We start from the raw sequence: 24,865 nt of genomic DNA, 5'->3' as shown, positions 1-24,865 counted from the left end.
TGGGGGGTCTTACAGAGGGTCCTCTTGCGGGGGGGGGGGGTCTTACATTTTGGTGCATGGGCCGGGAAGTGCGCGACCCCAGGACTCACGACAACCTCTTGGAGGTAGGTCTGTATGAGTGGAGTGTGTCTGAGTGCAGCGCTGCTGTCTTTGTCTCTGTGTTTTGGTTTCTGTGTCTGTGCCATGGTTTTGGTTTCGGGCAGCGGTCACTACAGGCCGTCAGGACTTAGTGACCAGCGGTAGCTGCAACCCTGGGGGACGCCCTAGAAGAGCTGGGAGAGCCAGCTAGGTCAAGGGATTTGACCATCTGACGGTCGAGGGATTCGGCCGGGCGGTTGAAAGATTCAACCGTTGAGTTTCTGAATCTGGGAGACGGAGTTCTCCATCTGGAGGAGAAGACGTGGTGTGCTTCTCCATCTGAGGTCGCGTTTGGCCGATGTGGCCAGGTGTGTTTGTCTGTGTTTTCTGTCCCACCCGTGGCAGGGGTGAGCTATCTGTGTTATTTGGTTTATATGTTCTTGGACTCTGACTGACGATCGTCGTTTCTTTTCTTTTCTTCTGGACTGAAATTACTGTGTAAAACATCCTAAGTTAAAAAGAGATAACATGACCACCAGCAGAAAAAGAGATAGAACAGCTGGTGAGTGCTGCTACAGAACAGTGAGACAGGCAGGTCCTGTCCCACAGCTTGTAGCCAAGAGAAAATTCTGTTTCTCTGCTGTTAGCAGAGGCTACAGAGGAGGTAGGACATGCAGGTCTTCTGCCCGCTGCGGTCTGAAAGGCGAGACGAGTTCCCAGCCTCCCACCAATGATAAATTGAGGTGTGGGCAGCAGCGCGGGCTGGGAGTGATCGATGAGCGTGTGGGGGTGAGCTATCTGTGATTTTATTGTTGTTGTTGTTGTTGTGCCACCCATGGCAGGGGTGAGCTATCTGTGTTTTTTGTTATTGTTACAATGCTGCTTTCAAATTTTGTTCTCACACTACCACTCTTCACTTTATACATACACAGGGTCTATGACTAAACCTGGCTAGTATGTGGGTGCTAGGAATGTGTATGTAGTTTATATAGCTCTATCACCTGAACCATCTCCCCAGCCCTTCCATTCTCTTATTTCATATCTAACATTTTTCTTTATCAATAATGCAAACAATTTAAAAGAAAGGTATTGGCCTGATACTGTGGCACATATCTATAATTCTAACACAGGAGAAGATTTTGAGTTTCAGGCCAGCTTAGGTTAAAGAGACTGTTTCAGAAAATAAAGGGCTGGAGAGATGACTCAATTGTTAAAAACACTGGTTGCTTCCAGTGTTGACTCCAAGCAGCTACAGGGCAGCTCTCAATAACCTGTAACTCCAGTTCCAGGGGAGCTGATGTTTTACTTCTGACCTCCTCGGGTAGGAGACATGTCTGTGAGGCACAAACATACCCGCTGGCAAAACTCATTCATATAAAATAATATTAAATAAATAAGGAAAAATAAACCGAATTAAATAGTCTGGCTGGGGATCCAGTTCAGTGGTAAGGTGTTTACCTAGCATGTGTTGAGCCCTCGGGCTCCACAGGTGATAAATAAATAAAACAAGCCATCAAAACAAGGGTAAAAAAATTACTTTTAATATCTTATGGATTCTATCACAGACATAGAATGCAATTTCTTATTTTAAAAAATATTTTCAGTTCTCTTTATTGATAATATAATTGAGATATTTATTTTACAGATTTAAATTACCTTAAGATTGAGTGGAATAATTAGCTACAGTGTGGTCCAGAAATTAAAATATACAAAAGAGCTTTATAAACAGACTTATCCCCACTCCTGGTACATTTAAAATCACAAGATACATTTTTATTTTTAAAACAAAGATCATAAAAATGAAATTAATTCACCTAATTTTTTCAAGATATGACAAGAAATCTTTACATACATGAAAATGCAGAAGTAACATTTGCAGCTTAATTTTAATGTTTTAAAAAATCACATCAATTCTACAAATCACTACCTCTAGAGACAGCTTACTGCTTCTACTCCATGTGTCATGCTTACAATGAAAAAGTGTTCTAAACACAATGATCAGAATTCTTATATTCTATATAACCTCTTTAAAATGTAACAATCAAAACGTGTTTTATATTTACGCTTAGGACTATGACATACTAAACCTACATGGAAGAACTTATGTCTCGACATAATACCTCAGAAACATTGCTTCCTCTAAATTAATGGTCCATTTAAATTCTCTAGTGCATACCAAGTTATTTAAGACAAGCATCTGCAATGCTACTCTCCTTTTAAGAACAAAGATATTTAATTTTTATTATCACTGCCTTTGGGAAACACAGTGGCTTTTTAAAACTCATGAAAATCAAAGTCCATGATCATAGCATTTGAACAAGACCTGGGAACTTATTCATTTGTTGAATATCTCCTTTAAAATACAACACTAATTTTATTGAGAATGAAAGACAGCTGGGGATGTGCCTCAGTGCACACCTGGCTTTCTGATGGGATCTCATCATGCCTGGGCTGTACAAGGGCCTAGATTCAATCCCCAAAGAGAGGAAGGAAGGGAGGGAGGGAGGGAGGGAGGAAGGGAGGAAGGGAGGAAGGGAGGGAAGAAGGAAAGAAGGAAAAGAAAAAGAAAATGCTTTTCAAACCATGAAGGAAAAGGTGTCTTTTATCAACTGGAGCAGAATTATGAGAAGAAACATAGTAAGAACAGTACGTTGTTGCTGGCTCTCTTTTACAGACCTTACATATTCAGTTCTCATTCTGCTACCATACAAGGAAGTTGGCTGATTTTAATAACATTACATAATGTTAGAAGGCTGGAGATGTAGTTCAGAGGTAGAGCGCTTATCTAGTAAGATAGGCAAGAGAGACCCTGAGTTTACTCCCCAGAACAAGCAGAGAAAGGACAGAGTGGGAGGGGGAATAATGAGCGGGGGGGGGGGGGGGTGTCAGCGGGCTGGGGGTGTAGGCCATTGGCAGTGTGCAATTACACAATCAGCATGCATGAGTGTGATCCCCAGCGCCATAATAAGAAGGAAAGGCCAGTGACATAGCTCAGTGCTATGGAGCTTGCAGGCCTGGGGCGTGGCTTAGTGGGTACAACCTGTGCTTGGCACGCAAAGGCCCCTCCCCACACCTCAGTAACCACAATTATAACGGAAAGTTGGGAATCCTATGGTAGGACTAATGACAATCTCTTGAACTCAAATGTGAACTTTCTTTTCCTTCCAAATAACACTTTAAAATAACCAAACAGGTAGCCACAGTCAGCCCAAGATGACTGGCTCTTCAGGGTTGTAAGGTATAATGTTGTCCATTAAAAAGTATGTCCGAGCAGGCATGGTGGCCCACACCTGGAATCTCAGTACTTGGGAGGCAGAGGCAAGAGGATTGCCTCTGCACAAAGAGGTTTCTCCACAGTGAGTTCCAGGCTGGCCAGGGTAACATATGGAGATCCCATCAAAAAGAAAAATCAAATTATGCTGAGCATTTTTGATCTATGATTTAAAAACTGAAAAAAAAAATCAAGTATTAAAATACCAGTGGTTCCTGATTCAGGGCAAATGTCCCCTTCAAGTAATGTTTCCCTCACAATTAAGGTATCATATATATGCACGCACGCACGCACACACACACACATACATACATACACATCTTTCTGAGAATTTACTGAGGAAAATAACTACAAATTATGATTTTTTTTTAGTTGAGGTGGAAAGCTTGCTTCATCAGCTCGTAGGTGGTGAAGGCCACGGCCTGGGAGGGCACGCAGCGGATGTAGTTGAGAGACAAGCCACGGTACAGTCCTCTCCGAAGCCCGTGCTGCCCGTACACGTACCTCATGGTCTGCCGCATGGTACTGAAAGACAGCAGAAAGTGAGGCAGCAACCATCCAAAGGGGACAAGCCATCCACAAGGTGGCAAGCCACCCAGAAGCTGACAAGACAATTCAGAGCTCAGAACAGCTTTGTTTATTGTTTGTGTAAATAGTTTCTTCAGACAGAATCGTGTCTGGGCTAAGCTTTGAACTGTAATCATCTGCTGGAGAAGGAGGACTACGCCACCAGAACAGCCTATTTGAAAGGAGGTTGACCTGGCTGTGCTTGCTCAAGCTCGCGAGCCTAGCACTTAGAAGCTAAAACGGGAGTGTTTCAAGCCAACTTGAGTGACAGAGAAAGACTTTATCTCAAATAAAACAATATATTTGCATATATAAATACATTCATACAAACGAGTCCAGGTGGTGCCTGTAAGTTTAGCACTTGGGAGATGGAGACAGGAAGACCAGGAGTTCAAGGCTAACTTTTGCTAAAGTAAGTCAAACATTTGAAAACTGGCCTGGAAAGCTGGTTCAGAAGTGAAGAGAACTTCTGAACTCAGGTCCAATTCCCAACACCCACATGGTGCTCTACAACCATCTGTAACTCCAGTCTCAAGGGATCTAACGCCCTCTTCTGACCTCACCAGGCACCAGGAATGGCCATGGTACACAGACATACATGTAAGCAAAACATGCATAAAATAACAAAACAGGTCTTTAAGAAAACAAGTGGCCTAAATCCAGTACATGAGTCTGTGAAAGCTTCCATCTGAAATAGCTTTTGGAAGACAAAGGTGACACACAGCCAACATATCACAATGACAAAAGCAAGCCACTGCAAGGGGGAAGCGTTCTACACATGTACACTGTGAACAGACAGCACTAGCCCAGTCACACTGATGGAAGCACAGGCTGTAGGAGCATCCACTCGGTAAGCTTCCAGTGCCATGCCTGGGGTACCGTGCCTGGGGTGACCCAAGTGATAAGAGGCACCGCTGGGAATGATAGGACCTCTCCCAGGTGGGGCCAGGCGGGAAGCAGTTTGGGAAGATTGTAGGATCCAACCCTCTGCTTTCTCTTTCATTTGTTGCCCCTGGATTGGGTCAGGCTGAGTTTCTCTGAGACAAGGTCTTGTGTAGCCCTGAAGGATGATGGTGCATGTTCAAGGCCAGATGTGTGTATTACATAGTGAGATCCTGTCTCAAATACCAACCAACCAAGAAGCCAGGTAAGAGGGTCACACCTTATCCCTAGCACTTAGAATTTGAGAAAGGAAAGTCACAAGTTCAAGGTCAGCCATGTTGCATACAGAGTTAAAAGACAATCAGGCTACATGAGACCCTGTATTAAAAACAGAAATGAAAAGACCATTGGGTCTCTAAAGATTACGAACAGTTAGACGTCAGGACACTCACAGGCACTTGTCAGACTCCGGCAGGACCGCCCCTAACTGCATTCTCCGACGGGTCACATCAAAAGGGTAGCTGAAAAAAACACAAGAATTAAAGATGTAAAAACAATCTCTTATCTCCTATCTGACAATCATTGAAAACAACATCTTAAATCTACTGAGCAGTCTGGAACTGGGCAAGTGGAGGCAGGAGGATCTTAAGTCAAAGCTATCCTCACATACATAACAAGTTAGAGACTAGTTTTGACCACAGGAGACCCTGGTTTTGGTTTTTTGGGGGTTTTTTTGTTTTGTTTTTTGTTTGTTTGTTTGTTTTTGGCAGGGGGAGGTGAGAAAGAAAGAAGACAGATTAAGCTGTGAGTCTGCTTGAGGAAAAGGAGGTGACAGGACCAAGAAGAGGACTAGCACATCAGGAGACAGTCAGGAGTCCACAGAAGTCCACAGCCAGCCCTCCACAGCAAAGCGGACACCTCTCCTCTACCCTCCATAGCATAGCATTACCTGCCATCCGAAGATACAATCTACTTTTCCAGGGCTGACTCTGCCTTTGCTTGGTCCACCCAGGATTCAGGAGCCAGGTGACAGCACTCCAGCTGCCTCCCTGGTGCTCAGGACATGTCCTTCATCACCTCAGAGGCTTTCTAACTTGCTTTCTCTGAAAAGTCCTGCTGCTTGGTGTTTAGCCCTTCATGTCTCCTTCTACTTAGTCTCTCCTGGTCTGAAGAAATGTCTAAAAACCACCTTCCCAATTCTGATATAGTAATGGATTTATTATAATGTCCCTTCCACATGGTAGCAACTTTAACCAGTTAAACACTTAAGTGCTTCAGTAAAAACAGCTTGGGCTAGCTAGGGTGCTTGCTTCTGTTCCAGAGAACCTGAGTTTAGTTCCCAGCATCCATGTCAGGTGGTTCACAAGCACCTGATCTTAGCTAGGGTTTCTATTGCTGTGACAAAACACCATGACCATAAAGCAAGTTGGGGAGGAAGACTTTACTTGGCTTATATTTCCATATTATTGCTCATCACTGAAGGAAGTCAGGACAGGAACTCAAACAAGGCAGGATCCTGGTGGCAGAAGCTGATGCAGAGGCCACACAGAGGTGCTGCTTACTGGCTTGCCTCCCCTGGCTTACTCAGCCTGCTTTCTTGTAGAACTCAGAACCACCACTCCAAGGATGACACCACCCACAATAGACTGGGCCCTCTCCATTGATCAATAATTGAGAAAATGCCCTACAGCTGGGTCTCACGGAGGCGTTTTCCCAACTAAGGCTTCTTCCTCTCTGATGACTCTAACTTGTGTCAAGATAACACACAAAACCAGCCAGTACAGAACTGTGATAACAGCTCCAGGGGATCTGAAACCCTCTTCTGGCCTCTGAGAGAACTGTACTTTTATGCACAAACATAACTATATGCATAATTAAAAATAAAATATAGCCGGGCAGTGGTGGCGCATGCCTTTAATCCCAGCACTTGGGAGGCAGAGGCAGGTGGATTTCTGAGTTTGAGGCCAGACTGGTCTACAGAGTGAGTTCCAGGACAGCCAGGGCTACATAGAGAAACCCTGTCTCAAAAAACCAAAACCAAAAACAACAAAAAACAAAACAAAAACAACAACAACAAAACAAAACCCAAACAAAACAAAAAACAAACAAATGACACTCATATTTACGATTGTTTTTTCAAAGGGATCTACAGGAAAGTGGGAGGATCTAGATTAGTGCAGTTGATTATTGGCATGTAGTTACACGGATATGCTTATGATGAAGGTATGTCTAAGAAGAGGATTAAATTAATATTTATCGATATGAAGTGATATTTTATAAGGGATTCTGTGCTCACTGACCTATTAGAAGAGAATAACATGATCACAGTGTCAGACAGGACCAGAGCCAGGGACTTAGGAACTGAAGTAGAGGCACTTACGATATCGTCTGTGCTATTGCTCCAGCAACACCACCACAAAGGAGGTTTATGTGAGTTTTCAGAACTAAGACATTGGGGTTGTCAGACGAAGGTCGGCCAAGCAGGGTGGGAGCGTAGGAAAGCCCAACACTTTTCAAGGTACCAAAGGTAAAAAAGGAAACACCTAAAAAGCAGGATACAAACTCACCATGACATGCATTGAGAAAGAGATCTTCATTACACGATAACAAAATAATCGAAGGAAAAAAATATGCATTTCCTAATCTAAAACAATTGCTTAATTATTACTATAAATACTAATTCAAAGACATTACCAGTTATCAAAAAAGATAGCATTAGTTTTCACACACTAATATATTCTATGCACTGAAGGAGCAGAAGTGAAAAGTATTTCAAATCATAGAGGAGAATTAAAATCTTCCAAGGTTTAAAATGAGAAAAATTTAAATCATAATCATAATTTGATGCAGGGGGGAGGGCATCTGAGACATAGTCTCACCATGTAACTCCAGCTGGCCTGAACTCACCATGTAGCCCAGTGGAGCCTAAGCCTCCCAAGTGCTGAGATTAAAGGCATGTACCACCCAGTCCACAGTTCATAAGGTTTTTGGTTTGGTCAGGTTTGGTTTTTTGGTCTTTCTTTTTGGTTTTTCGAGACAGGGTTTCTCTGTATAGACCTGGCTGTCCTGGAACTCACTCTGTACACCAGGCTGGCCTTGAACTCAGAAATCTGCCTGCCTCTGCCTCCCAAGTGCTGGGATCCAGCTATAAGTTTTATATACACACACACACACAATAAATAGACTGTGGTGGTTTGAATATGCTTGGCCCATGGAAAGTGACATTATTAGGAGGTGTGGCCTTTTTGGAGAAAGTGTGTCACTGTGTAGGTGGGTTCCTGGACTCAAGCTCCTGGATCCTGGCTACCTGCAGAAAACAGTCTCCTTCTGGCTGCCTTCGAATCAAGGTATGGAACTCTCATCTCCTTCCGGAGAATCATGTCCACCTGAATGCTACCATGATGATAATGGACTGAACTTCTGAACCTGTAAGCCAGCCCAAATTAAATGTTTTCCTTTATAAGAATTACCTTAGTCATGTGTCTCTTCACAGCAGTAGAAACTAAGACACAAATGTAGTCAGAATATTTCTTAACTATAGAGACATAGAAGCCAGGCTCAGTGGAACACACCTGCCAGCCCAGCACTTGAGTCCCAAGCAAGAAGATCAAGATGTCAAGGTCACTGTCAGCTACACAGCACAAGGCTAGACTAGGGCACATAAACCTCGTCTCAGAAGTAAATAAGCACTCAGGAAACAGCTCCACAGCAAAAATAAGAAAATATGTTTATGTTTTGAACCTCAAAACTACACAATCGAATCAGTCACACCATGACTTCCTTTATATAAAATGCAGACCTACAAAGATGCAAAGATGAATGGCTGCTTAGACTTGGGAGTCCTAACTACAGATGCAAGACAATGTTACATCAAGTAAAAGCCAGTGACTTGGACACTTACGTGGACGAGTTCTATGGTGTTCTAGGCATGACTCAATGAAGCTGTTACTGAAAATCAACTGAACTGCTATTCCTTAAAGACGCTTTAGGGACTAGAGAAAGAGCTTGGCCTTAAGAGCACTTGCTGCTCTTGCAGGGGACACAGCACCCACATGATGCTTTCCAGCAGTATGTGAGCCTCTTCTGGCCTCCAAGGCAACAGGCACACACGCAGTGAGTGTGCACAAACACAGGCAAATCACTTGCGAATATAAAATAAAAATAAAACTTAAAGACGAGAGTGTTTTAGCCAGCAGAGCAGTCACGGTTATAATCCTAGCACTGGGATTCAAGGTCCTCAGCTATGGAATGAGGCCAGCTTGGGCTACAAGACCTATCTAAAAACAGAATGAGAAATGAGATAGCTCAGCAGTTAACTGCTCTTCCAGGTCCTGAGTTCAATTCCCAGCAACCACATGGGTGGCTCACAACCACCTGCAATGGAGTCTGATGCCCTCTTCTGGTGTGTCTGAAAAGAGCAATGGGATACTCATATATGTAAAATAAATAAATCACCAGGGCTGGTCCCAAACTCCCAGGCTCAGTCTCCTGCCTCAACTTCTCAAACAGCTGGGATTACAAGTGTTTACTACTTTGCCCAATTGTCAAATGTAGATGATCTTGAAATTCTGACCCTCTCACCTCAACCTCTCCAGCGCTAGGATTAAAGAAATGTGCAAAGATACATTTTTTTTTTTACTTTATTTTAAAATATGAGCATTTGTGTGTGCACCACATGGATGCCTGGTGCCTGCAAAGGCAAGAAGAAGTTGTCAGACATCTGAACCAGAGTAGCAAATGATTTTGAGCCATCAAACTGCAAACCAAACCCTGGTTTTCTGTAAGTGCTCTTAACTACTGAGCCATCTCTCCAGTCCCAAACCTAAATTCTTTTTTGTTTGGTTTTTTTTCAAGACGGGGTCTCTCTATAACAGCCCTGGCTTTTCTGGAACCCACTGTGTAGACCAGGCTGGCCTCAAACTCAGAAAGCTCCAGTTGCCTCTGCCTCCTGAGTGCTGGGATTAAGGCGTTTGCTGGCTCAAAACTGGATCCTTAACAACATAAGTGTTAATAAGTCACATATTAATAAAAAGACATAAAATTGCATTTCTACGCAGTGTACATAAACAGTAGGCTTTATATATAATGGGCTGAGTGACCATATTTGAATTATAACTCTATCTTCATCATAAGTAAAAACCATTTCAGAGAGCATCTTTTTATGTTGTCACTTAAAAAACATTGGTGACATAAACACAAAGTAGGATGCTGACAACTTCATTTTGCTTGCCTTGCTCTGCTTTATGTCTGAGATGGGATCTCGCTGTGTAGCCCTGGCTGGCCTGAAGCTCACTGTGTAGACCAGGCTGTCTTCCAACTCACAGAGCCCTGCCTGCCTCAGCCTCTGAGTGCTGGATACAGGGTGTGTAGCATTGCCTGGCCCAGTTTGAATCGTACCTGCATATGGAGCCATTCCTAGTATAGTAGGCGTCAGACCTCTGTAGAATCCAAGGAAACCACCTTCCTTCGAATGAAGAAAATAGAGGATTATATCATATTTATTATGATAAATATCATCCAGTAACAGCATGATGCTACAGAAGTGACCCTAGGACTCATTTGAGATATAAACAAGGGCTTCTTAGGGCTACTGCTGCTGTTACCATTAATAACGCTCTCCCTCCTCTTCCCTCCCACCCTCTTTCTTTCCCTCCTCCCTCCCCACTCTCTTCTTTACTATGTACTATGTATGGAATCAATCCAGAACTTTTGCAGGGTAGGCAAGCTCTCTATCACGGAACTACACCCCTAACCTAGTATTGATTCAAGCAGAGGAAAAGATAGCTATCCTTCGATAGTTTCCTAGATACAGGAGGCATGCTGCACATTTGTAAAGTGGGGTGGAATACCTTGGCGTAGATTGTCTTGAAGGCGTGGATGATCCCTGAATAGGTGTGCTCTCCTTTGACCTGGAAGGCCAGGCGTACCCTGACCACATCCAGAGGGTAAGTGCAAATAACTGCTGTCATGCCTGGAAGGAACAGAGCCACAGATGTACAAATAGTGACATCTACATGTGTATACACAGACTCCAAAGAGTAACATTCCTTAGTATTATAAAAATGGTGAAACATACTCAGAGCAAAGGTGAAATTAAGGACTAAAGACTCAAACCATCCAATAGCAGTACCTAAGGAGGGCTAGGGGTTTTTTGTTTGTTTGGTTTTTGGGACAGGATCTCACTATGCAGCCTTGGCTGGCCTAGAACTCAGAGATCCACCGGTGAGTCTCTGTTCACGAGTGCTAAGCTTGAAGGTACCAGTCCTGGCAAGGTTCAGCTTTTTAAAAATCATGAGAAGTTCCTCTCATTGTGAAATCCTGCTGTAGGCACCAAATAATGCAGCTCCAACACATCATGAGTTTGGCTTTATTGAATGTGAGATCAGCAGAAAAAAATGACTATAGGTCAGGTGGTGGTGGTAGTGCGCACCTTTAATCCCAACACTAAGGCAGAGGCAGGAAGATTTCTGAGTTGGAGGCCAACCTGGTCTACAGAGAGAGTTCCAAGATAGCCAGAGCTACACAGAGAAACTCTGTCTTTAAACAACAACAAAACAAGCTGGTGGTGTGGGAGGTCACGCAATAAGAAGGCCTCACCAGCACAGGCTGCCGCCTGTCGAGCACACTGAGACTGAGATTTATTTGACCCTACAGCCATCAGGGGTGAGACGATTCTTAGTTACTATGCCTTTAAATTCATCAACATGAAATTTGGTGAAGCCCAACTTCTTGGACATGTGGATCTTCTTGCAGCCAGGGAACTTGAACGTGGCTCTATGAAGAGCCACAGTCAAATCACATGTTCCTTATTCTGCAGCTTGGTGCAAATGAACAAACATGATGACCTGGCCAAAGTGAACCTGACTACTGTGTCAAGGGACCATGAATAGCTGTTGGGAGCCTGCTGGCCCAGCCCAGGGCAACATCGTGTGGAAGCAGATGATACAGGAAGGGTAGAACCAAACTTGAACATGAACGTCACCTTCACAAAACTCTGTGTCATGTACTTGGCACAAATGTGGACGGACTCCAGGGTTGGAAAAGCTGCTCTTGTTTATCTCACACCAGTGGCCGCAAAGAAAAAATTCATCCACACTGCCTCCTTCCACCCCAGGTCAAAAATGAATATCTTAGCACCAGCGATACCAAGGCAGATGGGAGACTCTGAGTATGGCCTGTCCTTACAGTTCCCACAACACTGGGATGGAGTCCCACATTGATGTCAGGATCAATTCCTGCAAGCACTCCTCTAATGTGAACACACACGCACACAAATGTAATTTTATTTGACTTGGTGCTTCTGTTTTGCTTCTGTTTTGTTTTCTGAGACAGGGTTTCTCTGTGTAGCCTTGGCTGTCCTGGAACTCATTCTGTAGACCAGGCTGGCCTAGAACTCAGAAATCCGCCTGCCTCTGCCTCCGAAGTGCTGGGATTAAAGGTGTGCGCCACCACTGCCCAGCAATTGCCCAGCAAGGATTTCTTTTTTTTTTTTTTTTTTTTTGTCTTTTCGAGACAGGGTTTCTCTGTGTAGCCCTGGCTGTCCTGGAACTCACTCTGTAGACCAGGCTGGCCTCGAACTCAGAAATCCACCTGCCTCTGCCTCCCAAGTGCTGGGATTAAAGGCGTGCGCCACCACTGCCCGGCCCAGCAAGGATTTCTTAAACAAAGATCTTTTTCTCTTATTTTTAATTCTGTGTGTCCATCTATCTGTGCGTTGAGTGTGTGCACGAGAAAACAGTGCCCATAGAAGTCAGAGGGATCAGGTTCTCCTTGAGCTGGGATACTGAGACACTGCAAACCACCCGATGTGGGAGCTGGGAACCTAACTCAAGTCCTCTGCATGAGCGGAAATGGGGCTGGAAAGATGGCACACTCAGTAGTTAAAAGTACATATTGCTCTTCCAAAAGACCGCAGTTTGGTTGTCAGCACCCATGTTGGGCACCCTACACAGCCAATAACTCCAGCTCCAAAGTGTCCAACACCCTCTTCTGGCTTCCATGGACATGTATGTGTAAATACTCATATATTCTCTCTCTCTCTCTCTCTCTCTCTCTCTCTCTCTCTCTCTCTTTCTCTCTCTCTCTCTCTTTCCCTCTCTCTCTCTCTGTTACACACACACACACACACACATACACAGATGCATGCATGCACATTTGCATGTAAATAAAAATAAATATTTAAGCACAGGCCACCAGAACTACATAGTAATAGTGTGTCTCAATAAAAAATAAATAAATAAATATTAAAAAAAAAAAAACAGGAATACTCTTAACTGTTTAGCCATCTTTCTAACCCCCAAATTAAGCACTTTGATATAAAGAAACCTTATTTATCAGATACAAAATGTATCTACTCATCTTACCTGCCATGGATCCAGCCATTAATCTGTGCACATGACCAGAAACTCCCAGCTTTGTAGTAATGAACTAGAAACAAAAAACACTGAATTAAATAAGATGCTATTTTATGTGTTAAAGTTAGAGGGGGTGGAAAGATGGCTCAGAGGTTAAGAGCATTTGCTACTCTTGCAGATTTGAGTTCAGTTCCCAGCACCCACAGGACAGCTAATAACTGTCCCTAACAGCAGTTCTAGGGGATACGTCGCCCTCTTCTGACTACCATAGGCACCAGACATGCACAGTGCATACACACAGATATATATGAAAGCAAAACATCCATATACATAAAATAAAATCCCAGCACTTGGGAGACAGAGGCAGGCAGATCTCTGTGAGTTCAAGGCTAAACTGGTCTACATAGCAAGTTCAAGGACAGCCAAAGCTAAACAAAGAAACCTGTCTTTAAAAAATTAGTTTTTAGGTTTTTTTTTTGTTTTGTTTTTTGTTTTTTGTTTTGTTTTTTCGAGACAGGGTTTCTCTGTGTAGCCCTGGCTGTCCTGGAACTCACTCTGTAGACCAGCTGGCCTTGAACTCAGAAATCCGCCTGCCTCTGCCTCCCAAGTGCTGGGATTAAAAGCGTGCGCCACCATCACCCGGCCTTTAGTTTCTTTATATAGGTGTTTTACTGCCTGTATGAAAGTTTGCCACATATGTACAGCACCAGTGGAGGCCAGAAGAGGGTATCAGGCTCCTTGAAACTGGAGTTACAGATGTTTTTGAGATACCTTATGGGTGCTAAGAATTGAGCCTGGGTCCTTAAGAAGAGCAGCCAACCCTCTTAACCACTAAGCCATCTCCAGTCCAAAATATAAATAGTTTTTTAAGTAAAGGCAGGCTTGGTGTGGTGCCACATACCTTTAATACAGCAGAGGCAGGTGGACCTGTTAGTTCAAGGCTAGCATAGGCTATAGAGCAAGTTTCAGGACAGCCAGTGCTACACAGAGAAAACCTGTCTCAAAACACCAAAAAACAACAACAAAAAACAAACAAAACAAAAAAAAAAATAAAACAAAAAACAAAAATAAAACAAAACGAAATAAAAACCAAACAAGAAAGAAAGAAAGAAGCTGGGTGGTGGTGGCCTTTAATCCCAGCACTTGGGAGGCAGAGGCAGGCGGATTTCTGAGTTTGAGGCCAGCCTGGTCTACAGAGTGAGTTCCAAGACAGTCAGGACTACACAGAGAAACCCTGTCTCAAAAAAAAAAAAAAAAAGAAAGAAAGAAAGAAGAAAAGAAAGAAGTAAACTTAGAAAGATTAGAGAGCTGATGAGTATAACAGTATAACAGGAAAGCTGTTGAAGCACTGCTGCAAAATAATAAACTTTTATTATAGGATTTCACTTATTTAATAACAGAGTCCCAAACTAGGGATGTAGTTCATTGGTAAAACATTGGTCTAAGATGCTCAAGGCTCTGGGTTTGATCCTCAGAACAGCAAAATATGTATGCACATGAGTGTGCACTATATGTTTACATAATTTACATGTATTAAGTAAGCTATACACTTATACTTTATGCCGATTGAAAACATACAAACATAATAAATGAGTATAAATATATAAATATAAAAGAAAGGCCACACTGGAGTTCTCAGAGACCAGGAGAACAAGCTTATTAAATAGGCTGGAGAGACAGCTCAATGGCTTAAGCATGCTTGCTGCTCTTCCAGAGGTTGTGACTTCTGTTTTGAGCACCCTCATCAGCTAACTCCAGCTCCAGGGAACCCAGCACTCTCTTCTGGTCTCCACCAGCACCCACATACACATATACATGCAAATACTTTTTAATTTAAAAAGTATATTAAAATATTATAAATTTATCTTTTAAAAACACTTTAATTTTTTGTTGGTTTTTTTTTTTTTTTTTTTTGGTTTTTTCGAGACAGGGTTTCTCTGTGTAGCCCTGGCTGTCCTGGAACTCACTTTGTAGATCAGGCTGGCCTCAAACTCAGAAATCCACCTGCCTCTGCCTCCCAAGTGCTGGGATTAAAGGCGTGAGCCACCACCGCCCGGCAACACTTTAATTTTTATTCATTTTATTTTCTGTGTGTTTGTGTGAGTGGGTGTACACATTCATGAAGTTAGGGGACAGCGTGAAGGAGTCAGCTGTCTACCATGTGGATTCCAAGAACTGAACACAGGTCCTTAGGCTTGTCACCCTTACCCTCTAGCCACCTCGGTGACCTGTATCTATCTTTCTGGAAGGCACTTTTGAGCGGGGCATGGTGGTATATGCCTACAATTCCCGAATTTGAGAGGGAGAGGAGGCAAGATTGTAAGTCCAAAGGCAGCCTTGGCTACACAGTGAATTCTAGGCCAGCCTCACATAAATTCCAGATCCATCTCAAACTAACAGGAAATGAGAAGAGGCTCAGTTGGGAAAGTGCTTGCCACAGAAGCACAAAAGTCTGCACTGAATTCACAGCACCCAAAATTAACTGGTGTGCACAGATTTGTAGGCTCAATCCCCAGCACTGGGGAAAATTCCAATGGAGAGCATACTATTAACCCATATAATCCCAGGGTAGAAAGAATCTTTTGTGTATTGTATGGCTGCATCACTTGTCAATAAAAGTCCTATGGCCTATAGGAAAGGGCGGAATAGAAGGTGGAACATCCCGTTGGTAGGAAGGATTCTGGGATAGAGCCAAGTTGGGATTTGCCTGGGAACATGGAGGTCAAAAACATGGCAGCTGAGCAGAGGTAACCAGCCATATGGCAGAACTTAGATTAGAATAAATGGGATAATAGTTATGATCTAATCATGGAACCAAGGGGTTTGTAAAGATATTTTGAGTCTCAGAGTCATTCTAGTTGTTTGGGCCTAGGAGGAAAAAAATGGACTCAACATACCTGTACTTGGGAGACTGAGGCATGAGGACCATTAGTTCAAACCTAGCCTGTGCTTAACATAAAGATACTGTTTCAAACCACAAAAGATGCAAGAAACTACAAGATGATTCAGCAGGAAAGACACCAGCCACAGAGCCTGAGAACCAAGTCCAATACACAGACCCCACATGATACAAGGACTTCTACAAGTTGTTCTTTGACCTCCATGTTCACACACACACACACACACACACACACACAACACAACACAAATAAAAACAAATGTTTGGTGTAAACATAACATTCAAAGACATAAAAGAAAGAAGAATCCAATTACCGTTTTATAATGCTCGAAGGCCATGAACTGGATTGCACCGTAAGGGAAGATCCGAATCATCATCGCACCATTTCCTTTATATAATCCAAGGTAGCCTTCCTTCTGGGGAACAGCGCGCAGTGTGGAAAGGACCCCTATTCACGGAAAGTTTAGAAGAAGAATACATTAAGGTAATGGAAACAAACTTTGAGCCAGGCATGTGGCTCACATGTGTAATCTGTCTTAACTGTTTTTGTTTTGTTCTTTCAGTTTGTATGCTTTTTGTAAAGATTTATTTATTTATATGAGTACACTGTAGCTGTCTTCAGACACACCAGAAGAGGGCATCAGATCCCATTACAGATGGTTGTGAGCCACCATGTGGTTGCTGGGAATTGAACTCAGGACCTCTGGGAGAGCAGTGCTCTTTACCACTGAGCCATCTCTCTAGCCCTATAATGAGTTTCAAGACAGCAAGGTCTGTATAGAGACCCTGCTTCAATACATACATACATACATACATACATACATACATACATACATAGGGTGGGCAATGGCAGTGCATGCCCTTAAAACCAACATTCAGAAGCAGAGGTAAAATCTGCGTGAGCTCAAAGCCAGCCTGGACTACATAGGAGTTCCAAATAAGCCAGGGCTATGTAGAAAACCCTGTCTTGAAAAAACAAACAAACAAAAACAAAGAAAAAGAAAAGGAGGGAGATAACTCCCTCGCAAGGCTTGTTCCAAACACAAACATTAATTCTACCCCTCTTTCTACAAAAAAACAGGTAGATAATGTTCCATTCTTTTTCATCTTTGGCTTTTTGGCAAGTTGGCAAAATTCCAATCAAGCTTTTTGTCCACTTGACACAAGCTAGAGTCACCTGAGAGGGGAGAGCCTCAACTGAGAAAATGCCTGCACACAATAGGGCTTTGGGCAGGCCTGTAGGGCATTTTCTTAAAGAGTGATTGATGTAGAAGGGGGCCCAGCCCATTATGGGTGGAACCACCTCCGAGTTCTGCAGTAAATTGGTCCTGGGTTCTATAAGAAAGTACACTAAGAGTGGGCCATATTAGCATACCTTTAATCCTAGGACTCAGAAGGCAGAGGAGGACAGATCTCTGAGATCCAAGCCAGGCTGGTCTACAGAGGACTGCCAGGGCTATACAGAGAAACTCTGTCTTAGAAAACAAAAAAGAGTAGCTCAGTGAGTAAGAGCACTGACTGTTCTAGAGGTCCTGAGTTCAATTCCCAGCAACTACATGGTGGCTCACGGCCATCTACAATGGGGTCTGATGCCCTTTTCTGGTGTGTCTGAAGACAGCAATGGTGAATACATAAAATAAATACACAAATCTTGGGAAAAAAATTTAGAAAGAAAGAAAGAGAGAGAGAGAGAAAGAGAGAGAGAGAAAGAGAGAAAGAAAAGAAAAAAAGAAAACCAGAAAGAGGGCTGGAGAGATGGCTCAGTGGTTAAGAGCACTCACTGCTCTTCCAAAGATCCTGAGTTCAGTTCCTAGCAACCACATGGTGGCTCACAACCATCTGTAATGGGGTCTGATGCCCTCTTCTGTTGTGTTTGAAGACAGCTACAATGTGCTCATATAAATAAATCTTTAAAAAAAAAAAAAAGCCTGAGCAAGCTGTGAAGAACAAGCCAGTCAGCACCCATCCACCATGGCTGCTGTCCTGATGCACACTCCTGCATCGGCTCCTGGCCTGATGCACACTCCTGCATCAGCTCCTGGCCTGATGCACACTCCTGCATCAGCCCCTATGATTCTGCCCTGCTCCTGACTGCCTTCAGTGATAACTGTGATACAGAGAAGCAAGTGAAATAGACCCTTTCTTCCCCAGAGTGCTTTTGGTCCTGGCGTTTTATGACAGCAATAGAAACCCTGACTAAGATAGCATGTAGAACTCACCTAAATGTTTGTAATGGTGGTTGTGAGCTTGTAACAAAACCTTTACGCGATCCAAGGGAGCAACTGTGGTTTTGGCGCAGCATCCAGCAATACCTAAAGGAAAACGGAAAAGTCAGAAGGAAACTGGATACCATCTCTTCCTAAAGGGAAATCATCACAAGTCCAGCCAGAAAACTACAACAGTTCAGTTTGGTCTCCAGGGGGAGACATGCTTAGTAATAGGTTCTGCAGATCAATGGCCCCATCCCCTGTAACTTAGACAAGTTCGAAGTATATACATGTAATACCCAATGCCGGATGAACAGAGGGCAATTTACCCAACTGGGAAGTTCCATTTGAAACTCTCTTCTAAAAATTACTTTTTTTTTTTTTTTTTTTTTTTTTTTGGACTTTTCAAGACAGGGTTTCTCTGTATAGCCCTGGCTGTCCTGGAACTCACTCTGTAGACCAGGCTGGCCTTAAACTCAGAAATCCACCTGCCTCTGCCTCCCAAGTGCTGGGATTAAAGGCATGCGCCACCACTGCCCATGAAAAATTACTTTTCAATAAAGCATCAAAACAACTTTTGCCCACAAAATCAATCATTCATTTACGATGTAGTAAGTATGCGTTTGGAGCCTACTCTTGCACTGGTCAGCAGGTGTGCATAGAAGCAGAGACGTGCCTACAGAAAATTGCCATAGATGCCTGAGCTATTAGCCTACCAAGGATGGCTCTAAAATGACTGAATAAAGGACATGGTAGCACACTCCAGCCTCGGGAGGTTGAGACAAGAGAACTCTGAGTTACCATTGCTGCAGCTGCACAGTTCCAGGCCTGCCTGAGCTACAGAGTGAGATCAGGTCTCAAAAAATGAAACAAGTACCAGACCATGCCTTTAATCGCAGCACTTAAGAGGCAGAGGCGAGCAGATTATCTGTGAGTTAGGGGCTAGCCTAGTCTACAGAGTGAGTTCCAGGACACCCACAGCTACAGGACTACAAAGAGAACCAGGTTCAGAAAAAACAAACTACAAAGAGAAACAAGAGCTAGAGACACGCTGTCGTGCTGTAAGGCACTTGTTGTCAATCCTCATGACCTGAGTTTCCTCCTAAGACCCACATTACAGAAAGAGTAAACCAGTTCCTACAAGTTACCCTCTGACCTATGCACGTGCCCCACACACATATGCACACACACTCAAATAAATGTACCTTAAGAAATTTTAGGAAGCCAGTTGTGGTGGTGCATGCCTTTAGTCCTGGCACTCAGGAGGCAGGGGCATGTGAGTTTGAGCCCTACCTGCTCTACACTTCAAGTTCAATACAACCAAGGCCATATAGAGACCCTGGCTCAAAAAAAAGTTAAGAAAGAAGAGAAAGAGAGAAAGAATTTTAGGAACTGGAGAGGTGATTTGCAGTTAAGAACACTGGCTGTGGACAGCCAAGGCTATACAGAGAAACCCTGTCTCGAAAAACAAAACAAAACAAAACAAACAAACAAACAAACAAACAAAAAAAAACCAAAAAAGAAAAAAAACACTGTTTGTTCTTCCAGAGGACCTGAGTTCAATTCCAAGCACCTACACAGCTGCCTATACGATCTGTACCATAAGATCTGTAACCAGTACCAGGGGATCCAATGCTCTCTTCTGGCATCCACTGGCACTACCTGCATATGGTGTGCAGACATACATACAAGCAAAACACCCATACATAAAAATAAAAATGAAGGAAAAATTATTTAAGCACACACACAAAAAAATAAGGCTTTCCTACTAGATAGAACCAGGCATGGGTACACTCCGATAATACCAGCACTTGGGAGGTAGAAGCAGAAGATCCGCTTCAGCTACATATCAAGTTAGAAGCCAGCCTAGACTACATGGGAGCCTGTTTCAAAACCCTACTACCACTACCTCCCGCACACACGTGAGGACTGGAGTTTGGGCTTGAGTTCAGTTCCCTTGTATCCATGTAAAATCTGGGCATGGTGGCATCTGCCCGTAAACCCCAGCTCTGGCAGGTGGAGACAGGCAAGACTGATCTCTGGAACTCACTAGTCAGCTACCCTAGCCAATCAGCAAGCTTCAGTGAAAGACTGCTTCAAAAACTTAGGTGGATGGCTGGTCACAGTAGTGCAGAGTTTTGATCTCAGCACTTAGGAAGCCAAGGCAGGTTGTTTCTGGTTTCGGGTTATCCAAGGCTACATTGTAAGATCCTTCGTGAATGGATGGGTAGATATAGACAGACAGGCAGACAGACAGACATAGATAATAAGAAAGAGAGAAAAAAAATAAGAAGGAAGACACTGGTGGTTCACACCTGTAATCCCAGTACTCAGTCACCTGGGAGGCTGAGACAAACCAACTGCCTTTTAGAGGCCATTCTGAGCTAAGTAGTTAAGTTCCAAGCCAGTCAAGGCTACCCAGAGAGATCTCAGTCTCAGGAAAAAAAAAAAAAAAGAATAACAAAAGAAAAGAAAAAACTGAGTGTTCACTTTGTAACAAGCAGGAGGCTTAAGAAATCTGACTGTAGACACTGCCAAGATTGTTACAGTCTCATTTAACCCTTTCAGCACTCTAACAGTCTGGTGATGAAGGCCTGTGATCCTACCTACTAGAGAGGCTGAGCAGAAGGATCCCGAACTTAGACCTTGCCTGTGCTACAGGGCAAGTGCAAGGCTGCCACAGGCACTTAGTGAGACTGAGCATGAGCAGAAGGGCTGGGGCAGGAGCTGCTCTTGCAGAGGAGCTGGCATAGCGCATATCATAGCCACCTGTAATTCTAGGTCCACAGGATGGCACCCTCTTCTGCCTGTGGGCACCAGGTCTGCACAGGGTGCACATACATACATGCAGAGAAAACACACATAAAAACTAAATAAGTAATTATTTTTTAAAAAGGAAAGGGGAGCCAGGACTTGGGAGGCAGAGGCAGGCAGATTTCTGAGTTTGAGGCCAGCCTGGTCTACAGAGTGAGTTCCAGGACAGCCAGGGCTACACAGAGAAACCCTGTCTCGAAAAAAAAAACAAAAACAAAAAACAAACAAACAAAAAAAGGATATCTTTCTTTCTTTGTTTGCTTTTTCAAGACAGAGTTTCTTTGTGTAGCTCTGGCTTTCCTGAAACTTATTTTGTTCATTTTGTAAACCAGAATGGCCTGTAGCTTATGGTAGATCCCCCTGCCTCTGCCTCCAGGGTGCTAGGACTAAGAAATATCTTTTTAATCTGCAGAAGAAAATAATTACATTCCCAACACAGCTGCAAGCTAGGACACTCTCTCTCCATGAGTCCTCATGATGTGTTTTTTTTTTATTGCCAGTCATAAATAATTAAGTGATGACAACTCAAATAATCATTATGGGAGGGGGCAGTTAAGAGATACAAATATCTGCATACAGAAAGGGAAGGAGACCCGAGACCTATAAACCGACTCAGTCATTCACCCACAAACTACAGCTCTTCTTTTCAAGCAGTTGCAAGTTTGTTTACCACGATTCCTGGAACCAGTTTTGGCTGTGGGCAGTTTTGCACAACACCCTTAGTCATTTTATTTTGCTTTTGAGACAGGGTATCACTCTGCATTCCTGGCTTGCCGGGAACTTGCTATGTAGACCAGGTTGACATCAAACTCAAGATCTGCCTGCGTCTGCATCCCTGGTGATGCGATTTAGGACACATTCCACCATGTCCAGCTCATACCCTAGTCTATTTTTTAAAGTTGGCCCCCAGAGATGGACTGTGCAGCCTGTGCCTGTAATTCTAGCACGTAAGAGAATTAAGAGTTCATAGCCAGCGTCAACTACATACAGAGCTTGAGGTAGGAGTTACATGAAATAGTCTCATATTGTCCTCGCGCGCGCGCGCGAACAGACACACACACACACACGAAGTGGGCACGAGCTCAAGCTGGCATCCACCAACAATATTTGTTTTCCTTTTAAGCAAACAGCAAAATCCAGTCCTACACTGTCACTCAGGTTGTTTGTAACAAAAAGGGATGGTGTGCCCACCATGTCCCACCTAAAGGATCCTTTTTTTCAACCTTTGGGAACAGGTACTTGGTTCAGTGGAGGGATTAGCCCGGCTGGATGCTGCAGCAGGAGAAGCCCCGGACTGTCACCATGGCCGCTGGCTCTGACCGGCCGCTGGCCGAGCTTCACCACCCAGCCCCGGGGTCCCGATAGCGGACACCTACCTCCGGCCAAGAAGGAACGCAGCCAGTAGAAGTCTCGGCGCGAGGTTGGGCCCCCGCTCCCTGCCGCCTGCGGCACCGCGGGTGCAGGCTCGGCCGCCGCCAGGGCCGCCGCGGCCGCCAGGGCCGCCATCGGGACCTGCGCCACGTCCCGAGCCTCTGCTGCCAACTTACAAAACACTGGGCAGCACCATGACTGGAGCCGGCTCTGACAGGAGCCGAGCCGCCGCGCGGGCGGGGCCAGATGATGCCCATGGCGCGGCGGCGCGGAATGATGACGCAAACGGTCGCCGCCGGGTCCCGGACAAGAGGGCAAGGCGGAAGTGGGCGTCACCCGGGGGGGGGGTCTGGCTTGCTCAGGGTCCTGATGTTCTTGCTGAAGGTTTTTGGGAGCCTCTTTAGCCTGAAGAGTTAGTTAGCTCAGGCTTGCAGTCTCGGCACTCGCGAGCCTGATGCAGGACAATGGAGAAAGATCAAGGCCCGCTTGAGCTACGTAGTGAAACTCATGCCTTGTAAATCCCAGCACTCGGGATTCTGAAGCAGGGGGATCGCCTCCAGATCAAGGCCAGCCTGAATATTATAGTGAGTTCCAGACAAGCCCGGAGCTGCAGAGAAACCATGTCAAGTAAAAGGCTAGGCAAGCTAGCTGGCTCAACGGGTGAAAGCACTTGCCACTAGGCTGGACGACCCCTACTTATCTCCAGACCCGGCGTAGTTAAGGAGACAATCGATTCCCACAAGTTATTCTTAGACCTCCATACGTGCACCTTGGCGCGCACACACACACACTATAATACATGTCGAGTGCTGGAGAGATGGCTCAGCGGTTAAGAGCACTCTTGTTCTTGTAGAACAAGACCCTGTGTAGTGACCCTGGTATTAACACAAGCAGCTCAGCCTTATCTTTCTGATCCATTCCCATCTTCTACTAGTCATATCTCAGTCCATGTCATATACAATAAATTCTTCTTGAACCCGCTGGCTGTCTTCACAAACTCTTTGTCTTATTTCTCCCCCTTTTCTCCTTCTTCCTCTCTCCCTGTCTTTCTCGGGACACACTATGAAGTCTTGGTTGGTTTGGAGGTTCTAGCAGGGTGACACAGCTATTCTCAAACGCTTTATCAAAGACCAGTCTTCCTCTCTTAGGGGAAGGTCATCCTCTTTGACCAAATAGGCATGTAGCTCTGGAAGGCATGTACATGGAGTGGGAATGGGGGAGGAGACCTTCACATAGCCAACCAGATCAACTTGGTGATCAGTGCGGGGACAGATGGTGCAGCCACGTCCCCTTCACATCCACGACCTAGGAGTAAATACTACATATGGCCCAGGCTGGTCTCGAGCCTGAGATACTTCTGTTTGAACCCTGAATGTGCTAAGAGTGCAGGATTTCATCACCACTCCTGAGGCACTCTCTGTCCGTCTCCTCCTTCTCCTTTTCTCCTTCTCCTTCTCCTTCTCCTTCTCCTTCTCCTTCTCCTTCTCCTTCTCCTTCCTCTTTCTTCTCCTTCTTTCTCTTCCTCCTCTCACTCCTCTTCCCCTTCCCCCTCCCCCTCCCTCCTCTCTCCCTCTCCCTCTCTCTGTGTCTCTGTGTCTCTCTCTCTCTCTCTCTCTCTCTCTCTCTCTCTGAGGGAAAGACAGAGAAGAGAGACTGGGGATCCATCGAACTCAGAGCTCAGAGCTTATCAAATGCTAGGCACTTTAGCCCATTTGTAACTGACATCTAGGTTACCAACATTTAAAGTCCTAATCTTCTCTCTTTCCTAAGTATACCATTCATTCAGTTTTCACTCTTCCACAAACAGGAACATTGTGTCCTGTCCATAAACTAGAAAAACCATGGTTAGTCTCCCAGCTTTCTCTTGACCTCTACTGTCTGCTCTTGACATAACAGCTAATGTGTAATTTATGTTTATAAATTACACATGCATTCCTGTTGTGGTTAGGGACCTCATGTGTGGATGTCAGGTGTTTTTCTCCTTGCACCATGTGACTCTTTTGGATCAAACTCAGGCCTTCAGGTTTAGTAAAAGTACACTTACCCCACTGTGCCTTCTTGCTGATTCTAAAGATGTAAAATAGCTTGGCATGGTGGCAGCTCATGCTTGTGATGACAACATTGGAAAGGCAGGGTCAGGAAAAATGCCAAGAGTGTGAAGCCAGCCTGTCCTACATGGCTCTGTCAAAGCCACCCTGGGCTAAAGAGTGAAACCTATTAGAAGAATAAGGGCTTGAAGGTGTAACTATGTTACATAGCCTGGAACACGCTCTAGAAGGTCCTGCAGCACCAAAGGAACAGGATGTGGTGGTGTGTAATCCTGCAATCCATATCAAGCAAAAAAAAAAAAATTTTTTTTTTTTTTGGTTTTTCAAGACAGGATTTCTCTGTGTAGCCCTGGTTGTCCTAGAACTCACTCTGT

General features: G+C 44.3%; 1 protein-coding gene across 1 annotated transcript; it reads right to left on the bottom strand.

Annotated features, from left to right (window-relative positions):
• Window positions 1-1,597: 1,597 nt before the first annotated feature.
• Window positions 1,598-22,697, bottom strand: Slc25a16 (solute carrier family 25 member 16). Its single transcript, XM_034524798.2, has 9 exons — window positions 22,449-22,697; window positions 18,271-18,363; window positions 16,366-16,499; window positions 13,162-13,225; window positions 10,648-10,769; window positions 10,196-10,262; window positions 7,179-7,341; window positions 5,251-5,319; window positions 1,598-3,874 (listed from the first exon to the last, which is right to left on the bottom strand). The coding sequence occupies exons 1-9, from the start codon at window positions 22,576-22,578 to the stop codon at window positions 3,718-3,720; spliced, it is 999 nt and encodes a 332-aa protein (XP_034380689.1). The 5' UTR covers window positions 22,579-22,697; the 3' UTR covers window positions 1,598-3,717.
• Window positions 22,698-24,865: the final 2,168 nt, after the last annotated feature.

This window comes from Arvicanthis niloticus, chromosome 20 (assembly GCF_011762505.2).
Source record: "Arvicanthis niloticus isolate mArvNil1 chromosome 20, mArvNil1.pat.X, whole genome shotgun sequence".
NCBI classification, from domain to species: domain Eukaryota; kingdom Metazoa; phylum Chordata; class Mammalia; order Rodentia; family Muridae; genus Arvicanthis; species Arvicanthis niloticus.
The sequence above is the reverse complement of the archived record's forward strand: the minus strand, read 5'-3'. Positions and strand labels throughout refer to the sequence as shown.